The sequence below is a fragment of the Monodelphis domestica genome, chromosome 1 (genome assembly GCF_027887165.1).
Source record: "Monodelphis domestica isolate mMonDom1 chromosome 1, mMonDom1.pri, whole genome shotgun sequence".
Lineage (NCBI taxonomy): Eukaryota > Metazoa > Chordata > Mammalia > Didelphimorphia > Didelphidae > Monodelphis > Monodelphis domestica.
Genome location: NC_077227.1, coordinates 582,098,589 through 582,119,142, shown reverse-complemented (window position 1 = coordinate 582,119,142; position 20,554 = coordinate 582,098,589). Strand labels below are relative to the sequence as shown.

Here is a 20,554-nt window from a genome sequence, read left to right as displayed (position 1 = left end):
AAGGGAGCCAGCATGTTGAGAGAAAGAGTGGCAGAGAGGAAAGAGAAAGAAAAGAAGGAGGGAGGGGAGCAGGAGAGGTGAAGAACAAGGAAGAAAGGGGACTCTGAGCAGGAGGCACCCCGAAAGCCTTCGGCAGGGGCAGGGGGCAGGGAAGAAGAGGTTAAAAGCGGGGAGGAGCTTTGAGGGCGGGACACGTGCTGCGTAAACTCCAAAGCGGGTTTGCTCTGGAAAGTAGGAGCCATGGATTGGATTCTAGTCCTTGCTGTGGGATGTAGAGCCAAGGAGCTGTCCCTCGTGCGTTGGGAGCCTTGCTCTTACAGTTGTTAGGTCCAAACAGCTTCTTTTTCTGGTGAGCTTCGTGGTTTATTTACAAGACATTCTCCTTACCCGGCCATGGGAAAGGAGAAAGACTTATTTTACAGATAACAAAACTGAGACACAGGGGTTAAAATGGCAGGAAGAATTTTTTTTTTTACAATCTTAATATGAGGAAAAGAAGAAAGAATAGGAAAAAGTTTTGGGGGATGATGGTAGGGATCTGGCTCCTAGAGTAATTGGCCTGGAGTGGAAGAGATATTCGGCCATTTCAGGCCTGTTTGACTTTGTGCCCCTATTTTCATGGCAAGGCCACTGCAGTGGTTTACCATTTCCTTCTCCAGGTCGTTTTACATAAGAAAAAAACTGAGGCAAAGGAGGTTAAGTTGATGCCATCGAGGTGTCATTCTTTTTTTACTTTTTAAACCCTTACCTTCTATCATAGAATCAATACTGTGTATTAGTTCCAAGGCAGAAGAGTTGTAAAGGCTAGGCAACAGGGATTAAGTGACTTGCCCAGGGTCACACAGCTAGGAAGTGTCTGGGACCACATTTGAACCCAGGACTTCCTGATGAGGCCTGGCTCTCAATCCATTGAGCCACCCAGCTGCACCCCTGGGCTCCCTCCCCCCACCCCCACCCCCTGTGTCATTCTTGAAAGAACCCAACACCATTCACAGTTTCTCCATCAGGAGTAAACTGGACTTTATTGTGGGTCTGGAGACAACACACCCTGAAGACTCCTCTCCTCCAGGAAGCAGGTATGTAGTCTTCTCTTTCCTGAGGTAGAAGTGTGCTTCCCCCAACTGTATTCTATACAGTTCTAGGCCTAATTGGTCAGGGGGTGTTCTCCCTAATCAATACAAATGACACTTGTGCCTTCAGGTACTGTTCATCCTAGTAAGGCCACCCTCCCTCATCATTCCTTCCTCAAATAATTTGGGCCCCAAATCCCTTTTGTGGTGATGAGAAAGGAAGGTCTCATCTTCCATGACTTCTTCAGGCTTAAGGAGAGGCCTAGAGCTGTCCCTGTCTGAGCCGGCCAGCCTAGAGGGGGTTGATGAGTAAAAGGAGACCCAGGCAATGTCCAGCAGATGAGGAGACTGAATGGGCAAAACAGCCTTCTTGATTCATCCACTGGAGGAGCCAAATGGTGAGAAAACCACATGTACTGAAAGGAAGAGAACAATCAGTGGGACCAGCACTGGAGCCAGGAAAGAACAGACATCAGAATCCCCACCCTTATGTGACAGCCACTCTATAACATCTAAAGTGGAGCAATCAGGCATGCAATGGGCCCCAAATGTGGCTCTGCCCAATGACGAAAGTCTGTCAAGGATTAAGTGATTAGAGTTGCGTTAGTCGGAGTTCTGAGCAGTTGTGTGATCTGTTCAGCAATGCTTTCCCAAGAGTTTCTGAGCCTTGGTGTTAATCAAATCTCCCCTTGTAAAAATCCTACTTTCCTAGAAGAACTCCCAACCCCATTACTCTAGATATTTTGATATCTTAGTTATAACCATAATTTAAATACTGAGGCAATTAAATTTAAGTTCTTTAAAGAATTGAGAATAAAATGTACCCTGAATTATGATTTGCATATCCAGAACAAAGCTTTTTTCCAGGTTTCAAATTCTAAACATTTCAGAATTAAGATCTGTTGCTCTTAAAAACAATTTATAAAAACTTGGCAGCTAAGCACATACCTGAAGAAGTAAAGCCAATAAAGCCTAGATTCTGATTTCCCCTGGACTCTTCCTCCCTCCCTCCCCCCAATCTTCCTAGGTACTGGGAGATGCTGATTGCTAAAGGGGAGAAAAAAGAAGAAGGCTTTCCCTTAAGATGGAGAGAAAAATGTGAAACCTTGATTCTTTTATTCTTTCTCCAGACTAAAATTCTGGCATGGTGTTTTGTGGCACAACACACGAGGTTCTGCCCAGAACCACTTCTGTCTGGAGGAACTGGCCAGCTGTAGAGGCTGATTAGAGACAAGGCTCCTCACAGGGCCAAGAACTTGCCAGCCATAGAGAACAGTTCTTCCCTTCCAACCGCACATGAGAGGAAAGAAAATGGAGGAGTGAGGAAGGCTTACTTTGCAATGAAAAAAGTGAGCTGGAAATAACAGTCCCTGTACAGGCCACCAAATGAGGCTGGTGGAGTGTCTTTCTTGAAAGAACTTGGCCTCAGACCTCCATATCGAGTAAACATGACTTTGTGGTGGGTCTTCAGGCAACAGCCCCTGTGGGGTCCTCTCCTATAGGGGGTAGGAGTGTACCCCTCCCAAGGGAGAAGGTATGTGATGTGTGTATAAGTGGAAATTTTGTATCCTTTGGACTTCATCTCCCAGAATTCTTCCCTCATCCCAAGAATCCTTTTCCCTTCCTGTTTACATGTGACCTTTACCTTATGGTTTTTAAGCTGTGGGTGATGCCTCCCTCACTCTCTTTTTCTCATGTGAGGCTGGTGAGCTCTCTCTGTATCTCTAGCCTTTTATCTTCCTTTGCTTCAAGCTTTATTAATAAATCTTATAAATATAACCCTTGGAGCATTGGATATTAATTTTTAAAATGTACATGTGCCACTGTAGAGCTAATCATCCCATGGGCATTCTCCTAGTTGATACAGAGGACACCCAGGCCTGGTGCGTCATCCACTGCACCACCCAGCTGCTCTCACCCAGGCGGCTAGGAATGGGGGCGGCCAATGCCACCCCAACTTCCCTGTCTATTCATTTAGAAATACTTGCTCTCAAGCAGGGCTTTGACATCTTTAAACCTGAACAGAGCTCAGAGCCCTTTAAAAGAAGGTTTGACACCAACAACATGGAAATCGGTTCTGATCAAGGACACATGTAATACCCAGTGGAATTGTGCATCGGCTATGGGAGGGATGGGAGGAGGGGAGGGAGGAATAGAATATGATTTTTGTAACCAAGGAATAATGTTTGAAATTGACCAAATTAAATTTAAAAAAAATTTTTTAAATAAAAGAAAGTTTGATGCAGAAGAAAAATCATGTGGTTTGATGGGGATATGATTAGGGTTTTGGTGTTAAAAGTTTATTGCAAATATGAATAACATGGAAATAGGTTTTGAACAATCACACGTATATAACCCATTAGAGTTGCTCCGGGAGGGGGCAGGATGGGAGAAGGGGTGAGAATCATGCATCTTATAACCATGGAAAATATTCTAAACAAATTAAAAATTTTTTAAAAGAACGTTTGAGAAGCAGCATGGCAGGATGGTGAGAGATCTGGCCTTGGAGTCAGAAGACTTGGCTGTAAGCTTCCCATCCAGCACCTGCATTCCTCTCTGAAGTTAGAACAGATGTGATTATGCATGGGAAGGAGTAATTAATTACTCATTGGGAGTTCTCTATTACCTATGAAGTAATAGATCCAATCAACAAGCATGCATTAAATCCCTTCTAGGTGCCAGGCACTGAGCTAAGCAGGGCTACAAAGAAAAGCCAAAGATAGGCCCCATTCTCAAGGAACTCAAAGTCTAATGGGGGAGATAACATGCAAATAACTATGCAAACAGATGATGCAAAAAGAATTGACAATTTAGATAGCCCTCTTTGCAGAATGCTAACAAATATTAGATTCTGTGCATGGAATGTGTAAATGAAAAGCCCAATTAAAAAGACAAACAGCAAAATGTAATAGCTAGAATTTAGAAAGCATTTTAAGGTTTGCAAAGCCCTTCACAAATATCTCATTTTATGCTCACCACAACCTTGGTACACCCTATTATCATCTCCATCTGAAAATGGGGAAACTGAGGCAGGCAGAGATTAAATGACTTGCCCAGAGTCACAACTAGTAAGTGAAGTAAGAATTGAATTCAGATCTTTATGACTTCAGCTCCAGTACAGTACACTTATCCACAGTGCCAGCCACCTAGCTACCTCTAGAAAAAGCATTGCTGATCCTGGAGAATTAGATGAAATTTGAAATTTGAAAGAAAATCAAAGTATGGAGCAGAAAAGCACACAAAAGCTATGGAGTTTGAAAAGGCAGCACAAGAGCTTCCAAGGCCTCTAGAAAGTGTGGCTTTAGCAGCTCTGCAGCATAGTCTACTCAACCCATCAAGACCCATGAGAGGCAGACACACACCTTTGGCCTTTAAGCCCCCAAGTAGTGCTCTTTCTTCCTTTATAATTTTTTTTTTCCACAAAAAAGAGGGAAAGCAGTGATTAAATGAAAAATTTGAGTTACTTTCCTGAGGATGTGATCGATGACTAGACTATGTATTACCTGACTTTTGTTATTTACTCTGCCTTAATTAGGTGCATATTAAAGTTAGAGTCTGTTTCCCTTATATAGTTGGACACAGTGGTATTGGTGAGGGCTGAAACTATAATTTTTTACTAGATGATGATCCAGCAAAATGAATGCTGAACCTAAGCATGATAAGCAAGTTTCCCAGATTCCTTGACTCCCAATACTGGGGGCCCAAGGTTAAATACCTGCTTAATACCTACTTCATGTTTGTTGTGAATATTAAATTCCTGAAAATTAAGTTCCTGAAAGCAGGAACTCTTTTTTTCATTGTCTTTATAACCTCAACCTTTTGACATAGTACCTTCCACATAAAAAGCATTTAATGTTTGTTGAGTCTGATAAGAACAAATATTCCTGATGGTTCTTAAGTTTGAAGTTTAAACAACTCACTTCTCTTCTCTTTACCTCTTCCTTTCAGATCTTGCAAGACTGAGGAGGACTCCTGGCTATATACTAAGAATAAATTATTAAGAACCAAGAGAAAATGTTTGCCTAACCAACTAGGATAGCTATAATAAAGTGTGCCCTCACTTGAAGACTCACCCTTCAGGTAGAGTGCAATTCATTTATTCTCTGACTCTTCAATTTCCTGGTTGACTTTAAGTGATAACTCTTAATTAATGTTACAACATCACCACCCAAAGGGAGGTGGAGTATACAAAGGAAGTAATAAGGATGCATTCTGCTGTAGAAAATTTAGGAACACAAAACATTTAAGGAAAAGGTGATAATGATGTTGGAATCAGAATCTCTTCTATTTAGATGGCAAACTCTTAAGGTCAAGAATTGTCTTAATGATATTTATACTTGCAAATTGTAGGTGCCTAATGTTAACTGGATGTTGAAAATAATAAAATAGCAGTCATGTTCTGCAATACTTAGAAATGCCAAATAAAGTAAAAATAACAGTATGGAAACATCTTTTCAACCTGTTCGATATTTTTTCCACTATAGGGGTAGCAGACCACACTTTGGTTCCCCCCCCTGAAATATTAAACCATTTCAATGCTTCTAACTTTATTCAAGATCATTGTTTATTTTTTGTACCCTTACAAAGTCCACTAATGTCTAATAGAGGCATGGAAGTTACCCTCGGCTCTTTTCTGGTGGAGTTAACACTCCCACCAACGAAATGACAGGGCTTGTATGTCTACTGACATAGAACTAAAAAATTTCTAGATTCACTTGTGGGAAGGAATTTATGCAGTTATGAAGTCCTTGAATTTGGAATTCCAAATACTTTTCTGCTAATCTCAGCACACTTTTGTTATATAAGAGCTCGATCTACTGGTAGTTAATGACACAAACAGCCACTGAATTTAACCAAGGCTCAGATAGGGGAAGTGATTTGAATCAGGGCATGCAACCAAAATTAGCAACAAAATCTGTAAGAATCAGATCTTCTAACTTTCGTTTCAATCTTCTTTGCACCAAGTCATGCTTCATAAAGTAATTATAAAAGCTTTTTCCTAGTGACATTAGTGGAACATGTTTATCAACAGGCCTTTTTTGGAGTGGGAGGGAGACTGGGTGACCACTTACCAGCACAGTACGAAAGCTCTCACCTGTGGTTTCTGACATTTCAGTTCACCCCTGCGTAGTAGGCAGCCTGCTGGCCCCCTCACTCTGCCCGGAGGGGGCTCCCTATATTGCAGCCAGTCGCTGTGCGGACATCCCATCACCCTCACACTCTAATAAGGAGCACCTACTCTGCTAAACAGGTCTTAAATACTTATCAGCAATTTTGGTTCAATTTAAGCCCTACTGCCCTGCACAAAGACTGGGAATGGAGAACTAATTTATGTGTTGTGCTTCATAATAACCATTCCTCACAACTCTAAGATACATGATGGATGCCAAAATCGTCTAGCCTGGAGGTTCTTAACCCAAGGTCTATGCACTTTAAATATATATATATTTCACTGTGTGACCCTGGGCAAGCCACTTAAGCCCCACTGCCGAGCCCTCATCGCTCTTCTGCCTTGGAACCAATACACAGTACTGACTCCAAGACAGAAGTAAGGGTTTAAAAAAGAAATATATATGTATAACCGAATTTCAATAGAATTGGTTTTCTTTATGATCATATATGTATTTTACACATTTTAAAAGATGCTGAGGAATCATAGGTTTCACCAGGCCTCCAAAACTTTGGGTCCAAAATCCTAGAATTCTTAGCCTATCATTTTAAAGATGTGAAGTAAGCCAGTGATATCATTGCTACCCTGAACGTGAGCTTCTTGAGAGCAGACTTTCATTTTTTGTCTTTCTATGCCGAGTACAGTGCCCGGTATTTTTTGGAGTTGGTGGGAGGAATATTTGCAGATCATAGATTTCACTTTTGTTGGGAATTCCCAATCCTGTAATTCTCCATTGATGCAGATTAGCACTTCATCTATACAGATGGCCCGAGGGTTGCCCAAGCTTGGCCTTGGTCATGCAATGATGAGTGTCAAAGACAAGACCTGAACTCAAGTTTCTGACATGAAAGCCTTCTGACCACTACACCCCACTACCTTTTTTGCCTAATACTTAGTAAACAATTAAAATAAGTGCTTGTCAAATTGGAGTCAGTGCTCAGTCTGATAAATGATACTGCTCCCCCTAAATCAAGACCTTTTGATCCTTTTCAGCTTTCTGATGTCAAAATTACCTGTTATTGATTACTATATTTGAAAAAATAGATAATTTATAGAAATGATTGATCTTATATATGTTTGAATTCTTTCAACTGGACACTCCATTTATTGAGTAAATAGGCAAGGATTAAAGAAGGGTGGATTGGTCAATGCTGGAAAGGTTGTGAGATGATAGGGTAGCTAATATTGTTGGTAGAGCTATGAAATAAATGGTATGATCACTTTGAAAAGCAGTTAGGAATTTGTGTAAATAAGGTGTCAAAAGTAGTCCAGAGATTCCAGTGCTTATACCTCAAGAAAGCCATTAATGAGAAATCTGCATATACACCAAAATATTTATAGCAGCAACTTTTGTGAAAGCAAAGAATTGAAACAGAGTAGCTTGAGGAATGAGTAAACGAACTGTGGTTTATTCAAATAATGGAATAATACTGTGATGTAAGAAAGTATGAATGTGAGGAAAACAGAAAAGCATAGGAAAAGCTACATGAACTTAATGCAAAGTGAAATATGTAGAACCAAGAAAACAATATTCACAGTGGCTTAAAAACATAAATAGAACATTTGCCAAAAACACAAAAGTGAATGTAGCAAAATCATTTTTGTGCTGACTTGTTTTGTCTTTAAAAAATAACTTTGTTATATGGGATGACCTCTGAGAGAGGAAGAATAAATAGAATTACTGGGGAAAAAACTATGATGATGTAAAAAACAAAATGCATCAACAAAAAGTTAAGAGGATAAAACAAAATTCTTAAAGCTGTTTTGCCAACCTTAGTCTAAACATTATTATATTATCCCTGATCAACAATACTGTTAGTGATTCAGTGCTATAAAAACCAATCATACATCCCAGAAGAAACACAGCAATCCAGTGGTTTTGCAGTTCTCTTATTATTCTGCAGCCCATGAACAAGAGTTACAAGTCAACATGGTCTAAAAGTTAATATTACTGCAGTCAAAAGTTTTGTGCTGGGGGCAGCTGGGTAGCTCAGTGGATTGAGAGCCAGGCCTAGAGATGGGAGGTCCCTAGGTTCAAATCTGGCCTCAGACACTTCCCACTTGTGTGACCCTGGGCAAGTCACATAACCCCCATTGCCTAGCCCTTATCATTCTTCTGCCTTGGAGCTAATATACAGTATTGACTCCAAGACAGAAGGTAAGGGTTTAAAAAAATATAATTTTGTGCTACTTAACAACTATTCAGATTTCATATTCTACTGACAATAATTTGCAGATTATTTCCATCCTATTTTTAATATTGTGCCACATGGCTCCCATTGCCTTAGAAGATGCTTAAGCCCCAGATAAAAAAGATCTGTCTCACACTTACTATTTTCTCATCCATGATGATGTTGACGTTTTTGCAATCTCTTCCTCTAATTGGTTACCTCTTCCTGGAGCCTCCATTTTAAGGAAGAATCTAGGCTATGTTCCCTATGGCATTCAGCTAAGGGCTCCACTATTGACTTTCTGGAATTTTCTCCATTATGCCTTCCCCCCAACAATTGGTACCTTCAACTCCACTGCCTCCCTTCTCAGCTCCTTTTTTGTGTGTTGTCTTCCCCCATTAGAATATAAGCTCCTCAAGGGCAGCAATTGAATGCTTTTTGGACTGGCTGGCCTGTGTAATACTCAGTAAAATGTTCCAGATCACTACTAGGGGAATCTAAAATGATTTTAATATTAATCTAACTTAAGCAAAATGGGAATCAATTTATCCATATTAGTAAGGAAAAAATTACAATGAGCTTAAGAATGCGTGTATTTCCATTTGGATATGGGTGGATTGGATATGGATGTGTGATAGAATCAACAAAATATTCACTAAATGCAAGGGCAGGAAGTAATCTAGTTAAATCATTGCGAAAAGCCTGATACTTTGTAGTTATAGACCAGTGATGGCAAATCTTTTGGAGACTGCATGCCGTGCCCCATCCCAGAGACCAAGTGCTGGTGCACCCTCTCTCCCCACCCCCACCACCTTACCCCAGACAGGGAGAAAGGAAGGGGAGTGGCTGGAGCATTTCCACTGGGCTGCTGGGCAGTCAAGAAGACCTGGATTCAAGTCTTCCTCTTATAGTTGCATAACCCTGGGCAAGTCAATCTACGCCTCAGTTTACTCACTGGTTAAAATGGTTAAGGAGCACCAACCTCATATGGCTGTTGTGGGAATTAAACGAGCTTTTATGTGTAGAGCATTTTGCAAATTTTAAAGTTCTATATTAACACTGACAATTTTTATTATCCTATTTCTCCGGTCTCCACACAATTGATCAATATGGTTCATTTCTCCCCTGCTCCCTGCTTCCATTCTGGAGATTACCTGAGGCTCACAAATCACTGTGCTAAAGTGAATGTTTTCTGCATTTGTTATTTCACATCTCCTCTAGATTAAAAGGATAAATGTGTAAGATTATCATATAGGATTAGCCTTATAAATTTGCCCAATTCAGTATCTAAGAAAGATACACAAAGTATAGCTGCAGAAGTAATTGTGCTTTCCCAGAACACAATGCCTTCCTCGGCATTGAAAAGATAAAAATTAATATCTCCAGTTTCTACCATATGGATTCCTCCAGTATTCATTCTATGATGTAATTTATTTTATGCTATATTGATTTTTGTAATGAATCAGCATCTGCCTTTTCAGTGTCTTTGAGTTGAACTCAGGAATTCCGATTTCTCTCTGGAGTTGGCTTAAAGTTAGTTTAAAAGAAAAGTTATATTTTGTACTGGTATCCCCTGGGATACTTCCTAGATATGTTTGTATCAAACTACCCAAAAATTACTTCAAAAATCTAGGGAAAAAATAACAAAATTCAACTGAAAGAACATGGGCCAAGAATATCAGGGGAATTGATTTTTTTTAAATATGAAGAAAAATTAACTACCTTGTTCCAGATCTCATAAAGTGGTAATCATCTAAACAATCTGGTTCTGGCTAAGAAATATGAGGATCAAGGGAATAGGTTAGGTACTCAACACAGTAGTAAATGACCATAATAACCCAGTGTTTGAAAAGCTTTTGGGAGAAGTCACTATTTGCCAAAAATTTCTGGGAAAACTGGAAAACAGTATGACAGAAACTAGGCATAGACCAATATTTCATATAATATGCCAGCATAAAGTCAAAATAGATGTGTGATTGGAAATAGTGATACCATAAACAAATTAGTAGAGCATGGACTAGTTTACCTGTTAGTCTTTATGGATAAGGGAAAAACTTATGATCAAACAAGACATAGAGAACAGTATGAGATCTAAAATGGATAGTTTTTATTATATTAATCTAAAAAGGTTTTACACAACCAAACCGATGCAACCAAAATTATAAGGGAAAAAAAACTAGGGGAAATTTTTTATAATGTATTTTTGACAAAGGCCTCAGAGATACAAGTCAAATTGGAGACTACAAGTCATTATTCTCCAATTGGTAAATGATCAAAGGAAATAAAGGATATACACAGGCAGTTCTCAGATGAAGAAATTAAAACTATAGTCATATGAGAAAATGCTCCAAACCACTACTGATTAGAGAAATACAAATTAAAACTCTTGAGGTATTACTTCACACCTATCAAACTGGCTAATAGGACCAAAAAGGAAAATGATACATGTTGGAAGAGATGTGGGAAGATTGGGACACTAGTCATTGTTGGTGGAGTTATGAACTGATACAACCATTTTGGCAATTTGAAATCACATTCAAAGGGTTATAAAAATGTGCACATCCTTTGACCCAGCAATACCTCTATTAGACCTATATCCAAAAGAGATCAAAGAAAGGGGAAAAGGACCTATTTGCACAAAAATATTTATAGCAGATCTTTTAAAAATTGGAAACTGAGGGGGCAGCTGGGTGGCTCAGTGGATTGAGAGCCAGACCTAGAGATGGGAGTTCCTAGGTTCAAATCTGGCCTCAGACACTTCCCAGCTGTGTGACCCTGGGCAAGTCACTTGACCCCCATTGCCTAGCCCTTACCACTCTTCTGCCTTGGAGCCAATACACAGTAGTATTGATTCTAAGACAGAAGGCAAGGGTTTAAAAAAAAAATGGAAGCCGAGATGTCCATCAATTGAGGAATGGCTGAACAAGTTGTGGTATATGATAGGGATGGAATACTATTGTATATGGAAATATGTACTGCATGAAAGTTCTGGTATAAACTGTATCAGGCTACTTATCACCTTGGGACTAGAGGAAGGAGAAAATCTGAATTCTAAAATGTCAAAAAACAATTGTCATAACTTGTTCCTACATGTAACATAAAAACAAATTATAAAATACTATTGTGTCTTAAGAAATAAAGAGAATGACCAGAAAAAAGGGAAAAGATTTATATGAATTGATGCAAAGTGAAGTGAGCAAAAATCAGGAAAATATTGTACCCAATAACATCAATGGTGTATAATGATAACCATGAATGACAACTATTATCAGCAATGCATGGATCCAAGATAACTCTAAAGGACTCATGATGAAAAATGCTATCCACTGCCATAAAAAGAACTGATTGAGTCTGAATGGGGATGGAAGCAAACCATTTTCACTTTATTTCCTTCATGAGTTTTTTCTTATATGTGCAGTCTTCTTTCACAATATGACAAATATGGAAATATGTATTGTATAACCTATATCAGATTACTTACCATCTCAGGGAGGAAAGAGTAAAGGGAGGGAGAGAATTTGGATGGCAAACAAATGTCAAAAACTGCTTCTACATATAATTGGGAAGAAAATACATTAAAATATTATTGGGGGGGGGGGAGGATGAGTAGCTATATTGTGCACAGAGAAGGCAAGATGTGGAGTTCAAGAGAAAAGAGAAAATGAGCGTGTGTGAATGGTATACTTTAGAAATGAGGAAACAGCTTTCAGGTATTCTCTGGTCTGGCCCCAGAAACATGACAGGAAAAACACTCTAAGAAATAGATAGTATTGCATGCTTAGTACTGTGTGAGGGGAACCCCTTCCCAGGATCATGTATTGGGGTCCTACCTGTGTCCCAGACTGCTAGCTTTATGTCATGTCAGTGTGCTCCAGTGTGGTCACAGGGCAGTGACCTGGGCACCCGAACCAGAAAGGATCAGGTTATTGATCCAGGGTAAAAGAGAAGGCAGAAAAGAGGGACTTCCAGAAGGTGGGCACTCTCTATTCTCTTGAGCATAGCGAAAAGAAGGTGGCTGAGAGAGCCATGTGAACAGCAATCGCATGGCTATTTTAGAATAGATTTTTCTTTCTCTCTTGTCTGCCTTCTTTTTCAAATGCATATCAATAAGCTCTATGGAAATTAAAGACCAGAGTTTAATTTAGTTATTAACAGTATCCACCAATAGAACTATGAATTCCAAAGCAACTATATCTTCTTTGCTATTACAGAGAACAAACATTGAAAGAGAATTTAATTATATTACATGGAGTATAAAAGATTTCATCTCTTTGTACCTGGGCACAGATTCCATTGCAACATGTTATTTCAGGTCTTGGTTAAATTTTTTTGTTGTAAAAAAAAAAATTTAATCAGAATTTTAAAGTTAGAAAAGAAACAAGATCACTTAAGTTCAGCTTAACCTAAGAACCTAATAAGAACCTAATAAGACTTTGGGGAAGATTTAGATTTGCCTAATTATCCCAATGTGCCAGGAATCAATTCTAGAATCTAGATCTCCAAACCCCTGATTGTACAATTCTTAATTTTCATCATGAGTCTTTTGTAAATCCTATACCCAATATCCTGGCAGACATTTCCCAGTTCTTTTACTATACTGAAGGTACCAAAGTAGCACCTACGTGTCTGTTTCCAATTATCATCTGAATTGGTTCTGGAGTCGTGTCCTTCATGACCATTTATACTTTTATATACTTCTCATACTTCCTATTGTTAGTAACATACTGCAGGAAATGTACACTGACCACGGTCATTGCCTTTTATAAGTAAGAGCTAGTGACTCATTTTTTAACAAAGAATCTACTTTGCTGGATTTTAACAAATGTTTAAAAGTAAGCTTGGCCTATATTCCCCAAACTCAAGTTGAAGGTGTTTTGGGATCATCTCTTCCATTAACAATGACAACCAAAAGTTGATTTATAAAACATTTTAAAAATGATTAGGGGAAAAAAAAAAAGCCGTGCTACTTTCCTTATCCCCCAAAAAGGGGGGTGGGGAGGTTGGAAAAAAACCAGGCCATTTTCTTCCAAGGTTTTCAATTTCTTCCCTTACCCTGGCCTGCATTTAAATTAAGTCAGTTGATTACAATAACTGAATTTAAAGAATTTAGCACTAACAAGGTAGAGACAATTATAACTCTATCCCAAGTGTTTTTGTAAAGTTTTTATTTTTTTTGTTTTTGTACTTTCAACAGGGAGTGGCCTTATTATAAAGAAAACTCGGTTGTATTTAATAAGCCATGTCTGAGTAACTTTATTTAAGATTCAGGTGAAAGTGATACCCAACAGAATATGGCACAGACATCAAAAACTAACTTAAAAAAATTTTTTTTGTATAAAACAAGCTCAGGTTTTAATGCAAACATTCAAGGAAACTCTTAATTTTCTAAAATAAACATGTCAATACTGGCCTTCCCAAAAGCTGAACCAGCCCAATAAATCAGGGACACTGTTATCACCTTTCAATTTCTTCATAGCTCCTAAAGGAAATTACTTGCTTAATTTTTCCCTTAAGTTTTTTTGTCTGCATTTGTATTCATTGCTCACAACTTGGTGTTCATATTTTAATTCAGGAAAAGTTGGGAGTTTGCCTGAATTATCCTAATCCTCTTACACCAATTTCAGTCTTTGGGGAAATAGTATATCACATGTTAAAGCAAGAAAGAAATGAATCATTTGATATATATAACCCCTTATAACCCACTATGTTCCTGAAATGGTGTCTTAAGTTAACTTTAACATAGCTTTAAGGGCTCTTTCCTTTTCTGTAGTTCAATATACTTAATGTTTTCTAAGTTCAGTAATACTTACTTTTTTCCCTTAAGGTTCTTAAACTCGGGCTATGGCCCTGAAATAAATTATCAATACATCCAACTGTAAAATCATTCATCAAAACTATAAGTAATAGTATGTGCTAATACTCTTCTCATCACATTTCCCTTTTAACACTAATGAGGCTGTTAGTCTTACAAAATGCCACTGTTGCATGGATTTGCTATTTAGGAATAGCTAGGTTTTTCAATATACTGATGCCCACCAGAGATAATTCAATTCAGTGTATTTCACAAGTCTCTTTCTTAAAACTGCACTACCGACTGCCCAAACCACCAGATATAGTATCTTTTAAAAAATATCCTTGCTAAAGTTTGGTATAGACAGATAACTGAGCTAACAGTGGCTTAAAGCAGACCTTTGTTAAAAAGGGAGTTCTAGCCATGGAATTAATTTGCTTTTAGCAAGACTGGATAACCAGGTAGGTACACTTTTAGAATATGACGAAAACAAAACCCTGAATTCTTATTCAAGCTATATGGCTGATTCTCTTCCTAAACGTTCATAATTGGCTTTCACACTCATTTTTCATAGCTGTAAACCGAACAGAACTCTACTCTGTTCATAAGAATACTGAGGGCAAAAATTAATTGTCTGAGTTGGAGAGTGCTATTAACCAAATAATCAGGTTTCAATCAAGTTTATTATTTCTCGAAGTAACTTTCTAGTCACTGTGATGTTTCATATCTTACCTGTGGTTATCACAGCGCTCTGTACAGAAGCAGCAAGTGTATATGATACAGTGGAAAACAAAATTACACTGTGTGAAAAAGATAATTTAAAGTAGATCTTCACCCAAATCCCATTCAGATGTAAAAAATTAAAAAAAAAATCTGTGAACACATTCACTCTTAAGTTAATATTGCCATATCCAAATTCTGCTTCCACTACTATATTTTATGGGCAAAAATTCCAACCTAATGATGATTTGCACAAAGGAGAGAGGGGAACAACAATTCACAATCAAGAATATCACTAAACATTGCAGTATTTCCAAGAGCTGGAAAGGTATAAACTAATATTCAGAGCTGCCACACTGACAGGCTATCGATACAGTCTCTTGTATGGTCACTTTTAACATATGACTACTATATGAGTGCACCAAATAGGGAATGATACATTTCAATCCACATGACCAGATTTATGGAGCTGTAAATAGTAACACAAGACAGGCCCAAGGAGGCTCAAATCCAAACTATAATTTACACACGGAGTGCATGTTATAAAGCCTTCACGACATACAAAATTTGACAAGTATTCCAGCTCTTTAAAAAACAGTGCCTGTTTGCTTCAGCTTATATCCAGCCTTATCTGGCCTGGTTCTGATAAGCCTGTTACATAAAGTGAATTTCCCTTCTGCTGAAAAGAAGCCGGTAGACATCCCTAGATGCCATCAAAACTAGTGGCTGACTTGGTAATGCTGCTGGTTCCATAGTTTCCTATTACATTCATTGGTCTGAAACAACAAACTGAAAACAATTCGGAACCAAAATGTTCTTCCAAGTCTTTTGCCACTTTTTCTTTTTTAATCATTTTAAATGGAAGGGAAAGTCAGAATTTATTGCTTCTTATCATCAACAGCAGTTTCAAAGGGATAAGAATTAACCAAAATCAAGAGATCTTTGGTCATGTTAGTAACAGGCTTCTACTAGTTGCTTATCCTTCTCATAATGCTTCTTCTTCCAGTTTTTCCAGTATGGCCTGGATCTTATAAACAGCCTCTTTTCTTGCCTGTCGAATAGTGTCCTGGCCACCAGTTTCAACTGAATCCAGTTCCAAGAGCTCCTTGGTTAGCATTTCTTCTAGAAGCCAGTAAGTCTTGTCTGTCTTTTTCCCTACAAACTTGTCTACTTCTTGTTCAAGGTATTGAACTTTCTCTAGCACTTGTGTGATTTTTTTAATACCTGGTGGTTGACCTTCGTCTGAAGATGAATCATCAGGGATTTTATATCCCATATCTTGATTGCTGGGAATTCTCCTGCCTGAGTTACCGTACATCTGAGGCTGGGCACTATACTGAACTTTGGAAGTGAAAAGGTCTGGATTACTGCTCATAGTTTCCGAGGAGGATTCGTACTGATGGACATCGCTGGGAAAGTTGTTCCGGTTCACACCTTGCTCTGGCTGGCTATGAGGGTATGAGGGATCCTTGGGAGCAGGGACAAAGGGGAGAAAATTAGATTTAATAGGGATCCATTAGTGTTAAGTCTCTTAGTCCCCATCTTAACCACATGATCAGGAGGGCAATGGAAGAGACCTCCCGATAATGAAGCTTGACCTCCCTGAATCATTTGGAAAGAGCACATCCCTGATGGTACAAGGGAGTGCTCTGTCCTAAGTAAAGGACAAAAATGGGGCAAAGGCTGGAATCTGCCCTCTGAATAAAATGAACATCATCACCACCTCACAATCTATCCTGTGACCTAACAAATGAGAATTAAATAGTCCTTTCCTAATAGGCTATAATTGTGAGAAAAACCCCTTAAATGGAACCTATAGGAAAGTGAACTTAGGTGAAATTCAATTCCTTAATTTAATTAAAATATGCATTTTGTTATTAGAACCCACTACTAAAATTAGAATCTACTCCCCACAATTGTGCCTCTGTGTATATGGGTGATCTGAGGACTGCCAAATGTAACCCCGCATACTTGAACTGAATGTCATCTATGGGTTAATATTCTTCAAGTACTAGAAGTTAACAGAAATTTAACCAATTCTATGTCTCTTTGAGAAGAGGAAGAAACTGAATTAAAACTTATGAGAGGGTGAAAGTTGGCACCTACTCATCATGGCTCTTCCTCAAATGAAGAGAAACATTTATAATATTTCTTATTGACAAATGCAATAAAGTCCTTTATTATTCACTCCCTCGTTATAAAGCATACACACAATGTTTCCACATTTCTTCAAATTTCACATACCTTGGAATCTTGGGTGGGAGGTGGGGGTGGAGGTGGAGGGGGTGGGGGTGAAGGAGGTGCCTGGGAGGATGCACTGCTGGACCATGACGAAGTGGATCCTGACATAAAGTAATTCCCAGATTGTGCCGAGGGTGCAGCTGAAGAAGGCCAAGAGTAGCGTGTTGTCATTCCATAAACCCCAGAGGAGGTCCATACTTGCTCCTGTGTTCGGAGGGGTGGTGGTGCTGGTGGTGGGACATTAGGATTTCCATCCCCGTATGAGTAATGGGGGTGAGCCATCCCAGGACTCTAGAGTGAGAAGAGAATACCCATTAGTGGTCAGTGCCGAAGCTCAACGAAGATACTAAACTATCTGACTACAGACAAAGCTTGTGAAGGGCTTCCTTTCTCTTAGAGAGTTCTGAATCAATTTTGTAAACTACGCCAAGAATTTGGAGGGTTTGGTGTCGTAAAAGTAGAAATGACATATCTATTGCCAAGGCTACCATTAAATATATGTCCATGTACTATGAGGAAACAAAAGTGAAGGAATAAGTGTTGTTCCACAATACAAAGCACTTAAAACAAAATAGCTAAAAGTAGAGAATCACAAGATAAATGAAACATGGATCTCCAGTTGCAGAAAAGAAAATTCAAGCACTAAGGCAATAAGGGATTATCTAAACTACTAAATGAACCTGTTGAGTTCAAAGCCAGATTAACCCCATATCCAATACCCCTTTATTGCACCATGTTAACATGGGAAAATACCAAGCAAGGGCCATATCACTGGGGATCAAGAGTTGGACTAAATAAATTACTATTACGGTTATAGTTCTAAAAAGCTCTGATTTCATTTAAGTCAGATTCCAAAAAGTGAAAGAAAACAGCTACAAGTTAAGATGGCATTAATACATAATCATTGTCATGCACATTTCTAGTACAGTCAATGTCTGTAGTGTTTTCTAGAGTCAGCACCACAATCAAAGAAACCCACTGACTGAAATGGATTTCTCACTAATCAAAACTTCTTACCTGGGACATAGGATATCCTGGAACATGCCCCCTCAGAGGAGGTCCTTCAGTCTGACAGTCTTGCTGTGGATAAGTCCAACGAGAAACAGGGGTTGGGCTGTTGCCGGGGGAATGATAAGTGCTTGGCACATCTGTAGTATAAGGGCCTGGGGGATGCCCAGATGAATAGTAAGTCCCAGAATATGAGGATGCAGTTGCTCCAGGGCCTGTGGGGTATGGTGGACCATAGGCCCCATTTGTGTAGGAATCCATTCCCTGAAAAGCAAAGTTAAAGAGAAAGGCCACCAGTTTAAGAGTTCAAATAGAATGATTACACAACAAAAAGAAAGGATCACAGTCAAACAACCTTTGATTCATTTTACTTTCTCCATCACACACTTTATCTCAAGTTAGGCATTTTGATCATTCACCTTAGTTTTTTAGGGTTATTAGCAATGCTATAACAGTAAATTATAATGTTCCTGTCATAATATGAATGCACTCTCAAAGAAGGGTGTTAGTGAAACGTTAAAATCCCAACACCTTTGCAACTAACGTAATGATTTCACTTTGGGTAACTGATTTAGAAATTCCTATGTTATTTAATACATGACTCAGACAATATGAAGAAATTTATTTTCTAAACTTTTTATGAACTAGCAAACCCCGAATATCCTAAATTTCTTAATCTCTCTCTTATTCTGAAGCTCTGATCTATCTATAACAATCATTTCCAAAGTACAAGTGTAGACACAGACACACAGAATATTCTATTTAAGCACTTATTATCTTCATACAAACACTGAAATATGCAAACATGACTGAATATATTGCTAAACAAGTCATTAGATACAAATTTTCTCATTCTTCATGGACAACAAAATAACAAATGATTAAACAACTTCAGTCTATGGCAGACAATAAAATCTATTACTTTAAAAACCAGGTTGAAGCACAGACTCAAACACTAAACTGTGATCATTTTTAAAGTAGTTGTTAAAAGCTTAACCCTGAATCTCACTCAATATGATCAAACTGTCTTAGTAATTTTTTTATTTTAATTAATTTAAATGAATAAAATATATTTTATCAGGCATTACCTATGGAATTTCTTGCATCTTTCTAGAAATCTAAATTTTTCATGTCTTTCTAGAGTTGTATTTTGCAGATTAGTTGGTCTTAATGACATATTTCATTACATTAGACTCATTTATTTCATTATTACCCTACTGTCTGAAATTTGTTTCCATTTTTTGGTAATTTTGTATAGGATCCATTAGATCAGCTTGCCACTATTCATTTCATAGTTCCTGGTTTGAAGTTACTAAGACTTTCACTATTTGACACAGCAGAAAATCTAGGCAACATAAAAACAAAGGATGTCAGTGAAAAATTATCTTAAAAAAACAACCAGGGGGCAGCTGGGTAGCTCAGTGGATTGAGAGCCAGGCCTAGAGATGGGAGGCCCTGGGTTCAAATCTGGCCTCAGACACTTCCTAGCTGTGTGACCCTGGGCAAGTCACTTGACCCCCATTGCCTAGCCCTTACCACTCTTCTACCTTGGAACCAATATATAGTATTGATTTTAAGGTGGAAGGTAAGGGTTTCAATTAAAAAACAAACAACAACCAAGCATTTATTATTTATTCTATTCCAGGCACTGTGCTAGGTACTAATAACTAGGCAACAAAAACAAAGAATAAGTCAGTCCCTATTCTCAAAGAGCTTACATTCTATCAGAAAATATTTACATATAAGCATAATTAAAACAAACCTGTAAAAATAAAAAACAATAACAAAGCAGTTGGGGGCATCAATAGTTGGAGGGATCAGAAAAAGTTTCATGTAAGAGTGGTGGAGGAGAGAGATTCTATGAGATAGAGATAAGGAAAAAGCATATTCCAGAACAGCCAATACAAAGGCACAGGCACAGGTTACTGTTATTTGTGAGAAACAACAATAAAGGGCAATCTGGCTAGTAGAATGTAAAAAATGTAATGAGGCTAGAAAGGCACGTGAGGTTCTCTTAGAAAGGTCTCATTTCCAAAATATAGAATGAACTGATTCAAATATAAAGAACCATTCCATAAGTGACAAATAGTCAAAGGTTCTGCACAAGGAGTTTCCAAAAGAAGAAAGTTCAAATTATCAACAAACATTCAAAAACGAAATGCAAATTATTGCAACTCTTAAGTTCTAACTCATACCAATCAGACTGGTAAAATGAGGGAAAAAAAAAGGAATAACAAATGGGAGGGCCTATAGGAAAACAGGCACATTTTGTGAACTGTTGGTAGAGAAAGGAATCAGGACACTATTTCTTCCTATTTCCCAAATTTTAATTTCACGTGTAAGTATTTCCCTGGGCTTGAATAAACCTCATGGTACCCAGGAT

At 38.3% G+C, this 20,554-nt stretch overlaps 1 protein-coding gene and 1 long non-coding RNA gene across 3 annotated transcripts in view; one reads left to right on the top strand and one right to left on the bottom strand.

The window, feature by feature from the left end:
• The first annotated feature begins 118 nt into the window (after window positions 1–118).
• Window positions 119–5,615, top strand: LOC103095535 (uncharacterized). The gene is made up of 3 exons (XR_008915551.1): window positions 119–1,076; window positions 2,201–2,604; window positions 5,019–5,615. It is a non-coding gene; the product is annotated as an uncharacterized LOC103095535 (long non-coding RNA).
• Window positions 5,616–15,734: 10,119 nt separating this feature from the next.
• Window positions 15,735–20,554, bottom strand: part of BAG4 (BAG cochaperone 4) — a 28,440-nt gene continuing 23,620 nt past the window's right edge. Inside the window, exons 3-5 of one of the 2 annotated variants that reach the window (XM_056813547.1) lie at window positions 18,181–18,435; window positions 17,167–17,454; window positions 15,735–16,390 (exon numbers count right to left, since the gene is read on the bottom strand). In XM_056813547.1, coding sequence (XP_056669525.1) covers window positions 15,908–16,390; window positions 17,167–17,454; window positions 18,181–18,435 — 1,026 coding nt within the window. In that variant the 3' untranslated portion in view covers window positions 15,735–15,907. Of the gene's footprint in view, window positions 16,407–17,166; window positions 17,455–18,180; window positions 18,436–20,554 lie in introns of both variants that reach the window. The other variant, XM_016430139.2, reaches the window with a different exon arrangement.